This window comes from Sminthopsis crassicaudata, chromosome 3, assembly GCF_048593235.1.
Source record: "Sminthopsis crassicaudata isolate SCR6 chromosome 3, ASM4859323v1, whole genome shotgun sequence".
Classification (NCBI taxonomy): domain Eukaryota; kingdom Metazoa; phylum Chordata; class Mammalia; order Dasyuromorphia; family Dasyuridae; genus Sminthopsis; species Sminthopsis crassicaudata.
The window spans coordinates 215,147,622-215,160,906 of record NC_133619.1 but is presented as its reverse complement, the minus strand read 5'-3'; the positions used below and the strand labels follow the sequence as shown (position 1 = coordinate 215,160,906).

General features: G+C 30.1%; 1 protein-coding gene across 10 annotated transcripts in view; it reads right to left on the bottom strand.

The window, feature by feature from the left end:
• Positions 1 to 46: 46 nt before the first annotated feature.
• AP1S2 (adaptor related protein complex 1 subunit sigma 2) overlaps positions 47 to 13,285 on the bottom strand; it is a 29,957-nt gene continuing 16,718 nt past the window's right edge. For 4 of the 10 annotated variants that reach the window (XM_074299914.1, XM_074299915.1, XM_074299917.1 and 1 more), the window contains exon 5: positions 47 to 1,395. In XM_074299914.1, the coding sequence (XP_074156015.1) occupies positions 1,348 to 1,395 (48 nt within the window). In that variant the 3' untranslated portion in view covers positions 47 to 1,347. Of the gene's footprint in view, positions 1,396 to 3,056; positions 4,350 to 12,062; positions 12,159 to 13,285 lie in introns of those variants that run through there. The other 6 variants (XM_074299918.1, XM_074299920.1, XM_074299921.1 and 3 more) reach the window with 3 other exon arrangements.

Below are 13,285 nucleotides of genomic sequence, written 5' to 3'. Positions count from 1 at the left end.
CAGCTCTCTACTAACAAACCTTTGGACAGAGATAAACACACTGCAATGGTGTAAGAGTGGACATTTATTGTAACTAATGTATGTGATAAGACAATGGTCACAGCCTAAATATTGGTCACAATCACAAAGCTTAATCCAGCCAAGCACAATTAAGTGAAAGTGTAAACTTTGAAGACATGTTTAAATACATATGAAAATGGTATTGAAACTAAAACAGCTTTAAAAGGTAATTCTCTACATTGCCATTTATCTCATCCATCTAACATTTTTCATGAAAGATTATGTAGAATATTTTCTGACTAGGTGGCATAAAAGAAAAAAAATGTCAAACTAGTGGTAGGTACTTAATAGTATATGGAAAATTTAGTAGTACCAACTCTGGAGCAAATTTTAGTCACGTGATACTTTGTGAACACAAGCAAGTTTGTGTTGAAATAGCAATACTAGGCAATTGAGTATTTTAATTTATAACATCCTATTTAAGTAAATGTTTCCCATAGCTTATGGAGAAATGAGGTACATAGTGGCAGTAGAATGTTTTGGGGGGCATAAAAATAAGTTGTAAAATTATGCTCAGAGAAATCTTACATAGAAAATAATGTTTAACCATTTTCATAGTGTACATTATGTGCTCATGTTGAACATCTTCAATCTAAATTCCTGCCCAATAGTCAGTGTAAAAGAGAATTGTTTTGATTATAGTAACCTGTATTCCCTTTAATATCCCTTTAGTCTCAGAAACCATACATTTTTCAATAAGCTACCAGTTTAAAATATGTAGTTCCCAATAAGTATCTTTGGTATACATATGTTTTAAGTTCCAGTGGTAATGGTAAAATTTTAATCATTTTGATATGTGGAATCAATTTTTCTCATTCCCAGAAATACTGAAGTGTAATACTAGTCTTTGGTTGCATAAAACCATATTGAAACATTATTACATTTATTTTTAAGTTGATAACAAGTGTAGCTTCCTTTCAGTTGAATGCAGTTCAATGCAACAAATGTGCTTCCTGATTGTGATTTTATGTGTATATTCATAATTATCACATACAAATAAAACTAATGGGAAACTGACATAATTCAACTATTAAGAATACTGGTAAGATTATTTCTTTTGCATCAAGTTTTAGTTAACATGTGAGTAAGTCCCTTTAAAAAAAAAAAAATACTTTTTATTCCCTTTTGAAAAAGTGGAGTGTTTTTATGTAGGCCTGAATGAAGCGGCTTAGCAAAACAGTAATACTGACAAACAGCATCTTACACCATTAGCTAAACATTGACATGAAGGCAGTGAACATCTACAGTATGTGAGAACACATGATGTCATCAACATGGGGAGATGGCTTATGTCAATCCAATTTCTTCAAGAACACTACGTGGGGTTTCAGCTTCCTGTGAAGGGAAAATTCAAGAGTCTGGTAAGCAGATCTAATAGATTTTATGATTTAAAGATTGTTGTGTTAAGAATTTACATGGGAAAATGCTCATTTGAAAGCCAAAAAATTTCAAATGCTAAATGTGGATACCAAGAACAACAACAACAAAAAAAGTTTTTTTTTTTTGGATGATACTGAAGCAATGCTTATACAGTATGATAGTAGCTTTTAACTTTTATGGGTCAAAATAAGGATAAGATCATTAAACACATACTACCTAAAACAGTTAAAAATAAGACTACTGAAAAGCAAATTCAGTTGGGAGTTCTCTACTTGAATCAGCAGAAACAGGATCTTTTTAATCATTTGTCCTTTTTATAACAATGGAAATCTTTTTCACGTATTTTGTAGTTGGTATCTTATGCTATTTTAAAACATCAACATTTAACATCTTCCATAACCATTGTCAGATCTATCCAAAGCAAGTAACATTGGTAGAAGCAATATATAACAAGATATCAGAACAGCAAAAATATACAACCATTAAATTTTGTAAATCCTAGAGTTCGAATTAGGACAAAGCAAGTATCTTTGAAATTGTGAAAGATGATTGAAAATTCTGAAACCATTTATACAGGTTTTGATTTAACTAGCAGCAATTTCATCAAAAGAGGATACTGCATCTTTATGGAAGCAACCACTGATCAATTTTATATGTACTCATAACCAAGAAAACTTACTTTAGCATCCTAAAATGTGGTGCAGCACAAAGCAAAGGAAAGAAAGAAACGGTAAATATTTAGAAATTACACCTTTAAGTGACAAATTATAAAGTTTTATGTTCAAATTTGAATACAGGTAAGGTATTTGGCCACATAAACCAACCTTTAGGAATAGTACATATGCTTTTTGACACCATTATGTTTGTGCATTGATATGTGTAGAAGCAGATATGTTTGTCTAGTTAAGTTTGTCCACTGTTACTTGTGAAGATGACAAAAGTTTAGGATAAAATGCTGAAATGTTCAAAGTAACTGAACAAATTCATTAAAAAATGCTTTATCGTCATGACAAGAGGAAAAAAATGTACACACAAACACACTATATACACATTTTTAATGCTGTTCATTCCAACCCATTAAGTCAAGTAATCACACTTTGTATGAAACCCAACAGAATCCTATTTTGGCACTGGTTATATGCTAGATATTCAATTAAAAGCTACCACAAAAGAGCTATTTCCTGGAGTTAGCAAGACCTTATGTTTCATTTTGCTATCTTAGAGTATTTGCTGAAAACCAATAGTGGTTTAAAATTTTTTTTAATGTGCATTTGATAATTTAGATTACAGCAGTTAATGTAGAACACAGGTGTCAATTGCATGAGTGTTGTTCAAAAACAAAATATAATTGGGAAATGTTTAACAAAATAAAAATATATAATGATACAGATGTTAATTTGTATTTTTCTAAGTTATTATGCAGCTTGCAGAGATCCATTTCTCTGGGAGTTTCACCCCACTGATATAGAGTATGCTTTTCAAAATTTATGTACATATATACATATATACATACATATGTATATATAAAACATTACCTGGACACAATGAAATCTAAAACAAATTCTCCTGAGTAGATGAGATAAGGTGGAGGAGAAAGCCATTCACATGAGACAGGGTGCATGCAATATTTTTATTTTAGACATGCCAAGAAAGCTATTTCAGAATGTAATAATTTAAAGCAAGCAGCTATATACAAAGAATAGGAGAAGCAACATTTTGGTACAGCTCAGCACACAGCATTTTTGGCTAACAGGCATGATAACGTGCATGTTAACATTACATTAAATACTGTATTATCTTAAAAAATACTTAGGAAGAAATATTGTAATTAAGGTCCTAGAATACAATATAGATTAACTCTTTGTGATAGTACAAGTATTATGATTTATAAAAACACAAATAACTAAATTCCTAATGACTTGCCTACCCTACTTTGACAGATTGTCACAATGATTGGTCTGAATAAATAATCATTTTGGAGGTGATAATCACCTTAATGGCTTATTGATTTGTTCTTCAAAATATGAAACTATATGGAATTTTTCCTTATGAAATATTATATTGAACTAAAAGTCTAAATACCGACCAGTGAAGTGAGTATGAAGTTTTAATGCATTTCAAACACATAAAAGCAGAACTATCAAAATGTACATATATAGACTTTTTATCTAAAAGTGCTATCCTTATAAATGTAAGCAGGAGTAAAAAGTTTTCAGGGAATAGATATTTTTTGATACTAGCTGAGCTAGCATCCAGTGCAAAAAGAATAATTAAATCTTTTAGTAAATGCAGAATTTTACCCTTCTGTGTACCAGTCTTAATAAATGACAAATCATTTTGTATGTTAATCACTATACTATAATATGCCTTGGATTTTCAATCTATACTTTTCCTTTGCTACATCTATATATACTTAACTATAGAGTTATATGACACATTCATTTGAGATTATCAGTTTGAAAAACAAACACTATTCTACATACTAGTACTGCTAGTTTAGGTTTACCTTCACTGGGCCATATACTACTAATTTTGGCTATATTGGAACATTTAACTACGAAATTAACCACAGATGGTTGATTAATAACAAATATGTGCTTAAGATGAGAAAGTTTACTCTAAACATATACATGTCACATATTTCATGGGAAAAATTAAACCAGACAATGATAGGAACAAACGACATCAAAATGACATGGGGAAAAAAAAAAACCAATATAAACATAGGGATATAAACAGGGAAGACAAAGTATAACAGTAAAATAGTTATGACATTCTATGTTCGAGATGATTTGTTTCACCAGCTGTTCTGTCATAAGTAAATCAGCTCTATTTCCTCTGTGCAATTCTGCATACTCGATGAGTGATGTCATTTAGTACACAGGGACATTAAAGTATTCATGGCGTGGCTACAAAAGAAAGGCATACATTCTTATATATGGTACAGAAATGGACATATAATACAATATTAATTCTACTAGTATGTTCTATGTCTCATACAGTTACCGTATAACCTGTATCTTTATCTAATAAAACCTCAATTAATTGGAATGGGGGGGGGGAGGAGAAAAATAAAGTATAAGAAACACTGGAAAATGAATTCATTAAAATTTCTGAGGGATATTCTGGATATAAGCCATATTAATCTTCCATGACTACAATAAAAGTACACAATATTGGATTTTAATAGTAGAAGAAATGTTAAGGATAATACAGTACAATCCTCTCATTTTATAAGTGAGGAAAGTGAAGCCCTGAAAATTGGCAAAAACTATCACTTAGATCTTTTGACTTTTCCCTGTTTTTCCCAATCTCTCTTACTGTAACAATGGGCATTAATGTTCAAAATTATAGCACTATAACACTGCAAGATCCTGAAGTATCTAAGTAGGATTTAATTATGTTAGCTACACTGTATTTGCTGAAGCAGGAAAGTCAACTAATAAGTTTTGGAAAGATTTTCAAGGAGAATTTTTCTGATCAATGCTGAGTCAACTGGAAAATTCTGCCAAAATGCACCATTAAGTGCTCTAGTTAATCAAGGTTTTATTATACTTAGGAAGGGCAAAACTTAAGGTTTTGATTGAAATAATGATTGAATAAATCTCCTTACAAACCAAAAAGGAAAATATTTTTCCAAGAAAAAAACCTATTCACTCACCTGGCATTTTATGGCACAAAACAGCCATTTTTTTTTTTTTTTTTAAATTAGGAAAAAATAGGTACAATGCAATTATTCTTCAAGAATGTGATTCGTGAATTTGATGATATAATATTTATTAAAGAATTATATAAAGAACTCTTTGTCTTAATTAACTAGGATTTAAAAGGCACATCTGCAAATCTGCCAAAGAATGTTTTTTTCATTAAAGGTAATATATGAATCCATAATAGTTTGTGTACCCAACTGAAAGAGGCATTTTCAAAAAGTCCATAATCTAATATTAACTCAATTTGAGTTACATTGCAATGTAAGATTTCTAATGTAAAATCACTTAAAATATGCAACCATATTTGTTACTGTGGTTTAGAATTGTTTGAGAATTAAATGCTGAAATTTTAACTCAGGTAGGTCTTGATCAATTTTGAATATATTTGTTTTTTAAGCAGAGCAAGATTATATATAAATGAAATGAAATAAAACAGAAAAAAATGCAGACATCTTTTTTAATGAATCTTTTTTTTAAAAAGGTGAATATAATAAAATGCTACAGGCTAAAAAAGGGAAAGTAACTGTAAAAATGAGCAAAGTAACAACTGGCATATTTTTGTATAATCAGCATATCTATAGATTGTGAGCATCTAAGAACTGATAAAATTTATACTATTTTGTAAAAACAAACCTATCACTCTAGAAGAAAATTACAGAATAGAATATAAGTTTAATTACATTAAAGCAAAATTGTGTGTTTAATACATAAAATGACTCTAAAATGAAAACTAAAAACAAAACAAAATGAAACCCCTAAAAAACTAAAAAGAAACCAATGATCCCAGAACAGCTGGACCTTTTGAAGGAAAGAACATTTCATCCAGTATTAGACATTGTATTGATTGGTTTTTTTCTTTACTAAAAGGGAAAAATTCAATGCTGGTTTGGGAAGAGATATAACTGAAAATGATTATGATATATACATTTTAAAAGTACCAGTAGAACATTAAAAACCTCCAGTGTGTATTCCTCATCCCCCAAAAGACCCAAGCTGCAGGAGATGGAACATACTTGGGCCATTATTTGTGAATTGTATTTCATATAGTATAGACAGGCATCTATTAGTAAAACACAAAAGTTTCTATTAGATGATATTTACATTTTAAGTTATTCTTAATTATACATACAACTAAGACTTAAAAGTAATAATTCTTGGAGCAAAGGAATTATATTTAGACACAATATCTATATTTTTCCAATATTAGAGAAGCTGGAAAGGACTTTGAGGTCATTTAATTCTGCTCCCTATTTATAAGAAGGAACATACACATATAAACCAAAAAGTGTATTCTAAGGTTTTCATTATTAAAAATACATAAAGGTATTTCTTAATCAAACTCACTAAATGTAATTTATGTCTATGTTTTCATGTCCTGCCATCAAGTCAGCCATCAGCTAACAAAAGTTCCTCTATTTTTAATTCCTATTTTAAACTTTTTAAAACTAATTTTTAAATTTTTATTTTTTTTTTCTGAATGAGGCAATTGGGGTTATGCCTAGGATTACACAGCTAGGAAGTATTAAGTGTCTGAGGTCAAATTTAAACTCAATTCCTCCTGACTTCAGGGTTGGTGGTGTTATCTACTGTACTATTAGCTGCCCCATATTTTTAATTCTTCCCCCCCCATTTTAAATTTAAAAAAATTGTTTTCTTTTTCAATTTCTTTATGTCATTTTTTAACAGAAATTAAGAGAGATCTGCATTTGTGTTTAAATGCAACAAAAGACAAGCAAGCACTAAGAGTGACAATTTGTGAATTTGTATAAGTTGTATAAGTAAAATGAGGGAACTTTAGAAGTGAAGTTAATTTTTACTTAAATACAATCCCCCCCCCCCTTCAAATAAAATATTTTTGAGCAATTTGAGAACAATCACTATATTCTGGGTCTTCAAGTCACATCTTAGTGACTAGACTTTCAGTGAAATTAAGACTACTGGGTAATTCACCAGAAAATTTAATTAGGTTGGGAAATAAAGCCTTTCATATTTTTCTAGTCTCAAGGAATCAGTTAGGCATTAGTTCTATCATAGTCCCAACCATTTAGGGAACCATAAGAATGAATTGTAAATGTCGTTAATGTGGATCAAGTGGAAAGAAAAGTCAGTTAAGGTAATAAAAATAATTTTTTAAAAAAGGTTCTACTCATTTCAAGTAGCTCAGTCAGTCAATTAAGTACTTCTTTTCTTCGATTAGTTAGTACATAGAGCTCTGACTGGCAATTCAGAGGTTTAGCTTAAGTCTGCTATTAGAGCATGCCAGTACAGCTTCATCAGTAAGGCTGGAATCTATTAATCAGCTCTACCTATTATATCAAAAAGTTGCAAAAATCAAATAAGATAGTATGTTACCAAATGAGTTAGGCAAACTATAAAGTTCTATATAAATGTAAGGTAAGTTTGTTACTTGGGCATTCATTTCAGTCTTGAATGACTCTTCATGACTCCATTTGGGTTTTCTTGGCAAAGATACTGGAATGGTTTACCATTTCCTTCTTCAGCTTATTACATAGATGAGGAAATTGAGGCAAACCAGATTAGGTGAATTGCCCAGGGTCATACAGTCAGAAAGTGTAAAGCTAAATTTGCACTCAGGAAGAAGAGTCCAGGCCTGGTATTCTACTGTCCCACCAGGCTGCCAGTATCTTTATATAAATAAATGTGAGGTAGAGGATAGAATACAGAGTCTAGAAGACCTGGATCTGAGTACTGCTGCTGACACAGCCAGGTATGACCTTATTAACTCTCCAAGATTATAGGTAGAGAGAAAGTTCGGAATGGCAGATAGTTTGTTTACCTTATACCAGAGAAATCACAGGTTTAGGTTTAAGTTTCCATCCACATAAATTAATGGTTAATTTTGAATTCTTGAAACTAATTTTCACAAGTATTTTAAATAGTCACCAAAATGAAAATATAATTTGTACCAAATTAGTTAAGTCCAAATTAACAAGATTTTATTGTATTAAAAATGAAAGTGACAGGAAAATAGTGGGAATGTAAAGATAACAAAGATAAAGAAGTTTGGTTTTGATGCTTATTCTTACTTATGTCAGTCTGAATAAGCCTTTGGCTTACTTTGGGCTTCAGTTTTTTATCTATCTGATAGTGTTAGACTAGCTAGGCCTCTGAACTTTTCCAACTCTATTTGCCTATTTCAAAATCTATTAAATTCAGTTGTTTCCAAAGTAGCATGGTGTCCATCTAAATGACTTGAGAAAAAATAAGTTTTAGAGGAAGATTTGTTTAGTGAGGGAGTTATGTTAATCCTGTCAGTGCAAAGGGAATAAACAGGAGACAGAATTTAAGAGAGAAAGGAGATCTCAATATCAATTGAAATAACCATCTCCCCCCCCCCATCTTTTTTTCTGTTACTAACAGCTTTTCTACATCATTAGTAGGACTGTTAAATTAGTACCAACACAGAGATAATGTCCAGTAATAATAATAGGAAAATTTGTAAAAAGATTGTAAATTGTAAATCACTATTTTTAACTGTGGCATTCCTAGACCTCATTTTTATAACCAATTTGGGGGGGGAGGGAAATGCAATTTTAAGATATTTAGATACTAAGTAAAGAAAATAAAAAACAGAAGGAACTTCTACAATACTTTATATAAAGTGTCTAATGTAGTCTCTTAAAATTTTACTAGAAAAACATTAAGTAAAAAGAGCAAGGAAAGGGTAAAGAAAGCATTTTATTCTCGCTTCTAAATGCTTAAAGAAGCAGATAATTCTGATGAACAAAGATGATGATTTCCAGCATGACAATAATAAACAAAAATCAAAACAAAAAATCCTCCAAATCACACCTTACCAAATGAATTAAATTAAAAATCAAATAAAAAACTCAACTATTCTTATAAAGCCAGGAGTTACAGAACAATAAGACTAAGTAACCATAATAAGAATCCAGTCCAACTATTAACCAAAAGCAGGAAATCCTTTCACAATTGATAAATTAGCATTTCATCTCCGACATAATACTATAATGACAAATAGCTTATTATTTATTGAGTCTATTTATTGTTGGGTAGTGTCAATTTTTAAGAAAATTCAAACCCTCCTGGTTTCTGGCCCAAAGAGAAAAAATTGCTATTTAATATTCACAACTGGGGCCTGGATTGGAACCTATAGTTGGTCAATGAGAACTAGAGTGATGTGGGTTTATGGTATGATCCTAGCCTGTAAATCGTAAGTGAAGTTTCAGGGATCAAAATTTACATTCCTTGTGCATAGCATCAGATAATAGTGAAACAAAGAAAGAGAAAAGGGGCAATTCCTACACCAGAGGAGCTCATAGTCTAATGGGCATGAACCAACAGCATTCAAGATAAAAAGGAAATAACAGAATCAACATTAGAATTAAGGGGGGTTGAGGGGAATTAGGAAAGGCTTCCTATAGAAGGTGAGATTTTGATTGGTACTTGAAAAAAACCAGGAAATCAGGAGGTAGAGCATTTTGGAGTGATGGGAGAGGGAGTAGAAGAAAATATTATGAAGAATTCTGAATGTCACAGATTTCATATTTGATCCTGGAAGTGATGGGGAACAAGTGGAGTTATATTTTAACTTTGCTTCAATCCTGGGAGGTAGATAATATTATCATCCCCATTTTACAGATAAGGAATGAAGAATACAAAGGTTAAATGATTTGTTCAGAGTCACAGGTTGGAGCTCAGATCTTCCTTACTTCAGATTTAACATTGTGTCCACTGAATCAGTTATTTAGATCACCATATCTCTATTTATAACACCTAGGTTATACATATATGTAAAATACACTGCAAATAATATAATAAAAGTCCTAAATAGCTTTGGAAAGCAAATGGATTAAGCAGTCCCAATTTGTCATCTCTAGAAAAGATACCTGAAAAAAAAATTTAATGTAATTGGGGGGAGATATTGTCACAATTTCAATTTACTGGATTCAGATTAATCTTTTCTTAGCCATCAAAAGAAATAGAGCTAGTAAAAGGACACTACTTAAATATTAAGATGTATAATAAGTAAGTATACAAAGATTAAGAAAATGAAATATGATCAATAAAACATTTTATTAAACTGCTGATTTTTCTACTTAAGGTATCATATGAATTGTAAGTTATTAAAAAGCATTATGTAATAAATTTCTGAATAGCCATGTTCAAAATGAATAATAAGTTTTCTTAGGAATATATGTTTGTTCTTCTATACATTCTGAGGCACATTCACTTTTGTCCTTGTGGTACAAATTTGATGGCAGCGATAGTTACAACTATATAATGTTTGTAGTTTTGTATCCAGTGCCTTTTTAGGCTTTTTGATTTACCTTGTTTCCTCTTCCCCCATCCTGATCAATGTTTCTTTAACACCTACTATTTTCAAATACTGTATCTAATTGAGCTTCAACCAAAAGTCTTTGCCCCTTTCTTACTCTGAATTTTTCCTTTAACACCTGTTTTGTTTCATTTGCAAAAATGTAGCTAGTTTGTGCCTGCTGCTACATCATCTTAGTTACAAATCAGAAAAGATGAAATGAATCTATACTGGGCATTTAAATCACAGATTAAAAACAAATGATGCTGGTATTCTTACTGTGGCTGCTGTTTTATTAAGTGTAGAAAACACTTTTTTTTCCCCTTAAAAATTACAAATCACGAAAAGGACTTTTTCACAGGAAATAGAGAAAATCTCTTTGAACAAATGCAGAGTAAACTGAATGGAAATAATAATTTATACAGTGACAATAAAGATATTGTCTTTAAAAAAATAAAGAAAAACAACTCTGAAAACCTTTACAATTTATGATTACAAACACCAAAAACGAAGCACACTACTTCCTGCTAGAGGTGTATTAGACTTTACTATGTAGAATGGGATATACATTTTTGGACATGGGCAATGTAGTAACTTTTTTTTCTTTGACTATGTGAATTTGTTATGAGATGTTTTTCTTTTAAATCATTCAAATGGAAGGGAAATAAAAGAAGGAGAATAACCTTTCTGGACTATAGTTTTCATATGTGTAAAATAGGGACACTACTATTTTATTTGGTTTAAATATCTTTCTTTGTTGTAAGGAAAATGCTTTGTAATATGGGATAAAGATTAATGCCATCTATAAGAGATATTTGCGGAAAACATTTTAAACTTTCAGCTGAAGTTAATGGTATACAATTGAAACTTACACTACTATATTTAAGAATATTCTGTAATCCATATTGCCAATCTAAATTATTACCTTGGTAATATGGTATTTTTATTTACAAAACCACAATAAACATGGTATAGAAATAATTCATGAAATATTTAATATTTTTTAGTAAATTACAAAATTTCCATTAAAATTTTTTCTCCAAAGATTCTTACCTTTGCTTTTTGAAGCACTACTATATTATTAAGGAAAATATGTTGATTCCCTCTATAAATATGTTGATATCATAGATGCAAATATTAATCTATTCTATCATGCAGCATACAGTTTTAAAATAAATCACTTATCTAAAGGCCTTCATTTCTTAAAAAGTAATATGCTAACAACAACATACTCAATAATAGTTTTGTATAAACAGTCATCTTGAAGAGATACAATAAATTCCCAATTTAATACTTGTTTTCCTTATTTTCTATAAACTACTTTCATAAGAAACAGTATCAAAAGCAAAACTAAAAATTAAAATAAAAAACCCACCAAACTTCAAATTGATGCTGTTAGTATGAAAAGGAAAGGGTTTAAAAAACACACCCCAAAGCACTTTTTAAATACCATCATGCAAATACTGCAGAGGGTTTAAGCCCATCACCCATAGTAAAATTATTGCTTTGCCTTTACTTTATCAAGCAAGGACTTGAATTCATTTCACGTGCAACAATCTTTGCATAGCACCTCATTTTATCCATGCCACCAAAATGGTAAATTTAGTAATTACCAATAATTAGGGTGGGGGTGAAGGGAAACTAAGGTCTTATATTGTTCTTAATCATAAGATATCGTCAGACAAACCTCCCCAGTCTTCATTCTGGTTCTACAAAATTAAGCAGTAGAGAAAAATGGTTAAGTACCTAACTGAAAAATATGTGTATTTTTTGTGTTTTTGTCATCATAGATAAGGTAGGAATTCTACTGTCTACCCATCCTCCCTCTATCCCATCATGCTTCCACCTTCAAATCTAATTTTAACTAAAGATTTTAATATTGGTGATAATGGGAAAGAAGATTTATTATATTAGCTATGTAATACATTTTTTAGAAGGAATATATTTGAAGTATGACAACAAAATATTAATTCAGCATTCCTAACTTATATATTACTTTTAATGAAGTTTAATATCAATGGCATTTTAACAAATTATTTTCCATATATTCAACAATTAAATATTAAAACTTTAATTATTTGGAATGATTTCTAGGCCTTGCCCTAAATGACATTACCTAATTATATAGCAATATACTAGAATAATAAAATACATAGTCCAATTTAAAAATAATTTATCTTTTAACTTTTATTTCAATCAAAATCTTGTTTATTTGGACCTGTATAAAAATAAATGTATCAGACATACTAGTTACTAGATACTACTTGGGTAAAAACATAGTTTAAAATATATTTGTCCTATTCCTGACAATGTATATCTTATAAGAAAAATCTATTCTACCCATTCATTAGCTGTCTTATAAAACCTGATAACTATAAATTACCTGAAAAAGAAAATCTTTTCAACTTTTCAAGTTTTTAAAAATTGATCTGTACAGATAAAAAGACTGGCTTCACATAAAAAAAAGGACAAAAAAAATCTTATCAATGGGCAGACACCACAAAATCAATGTTTATTTTAAAATTTTATATCTGAAGTATATCAAAATGTTATTAAATCAATAGAAACACTTAACCAAGTTGAAAAGCGATAGATGAGAGATTACATCTTACCTTAACTTTTCTACCACTTGAAACTTTTTTGGAATTTATGCAGACTCTAAGAGTTCTATTCCCCAAACTAAAAGTTGGAAGGTAGTATCGATCCAGGGAACAACAGGGAATTTTATTTGGAATATATTTTTAAATTATTATTTCAAGATTTTTTTCCTATTAAAAACTTGGATTAACAAACCAAGTAAATAGCAGGATAACACACTAAAAATTAGAAAACAAAG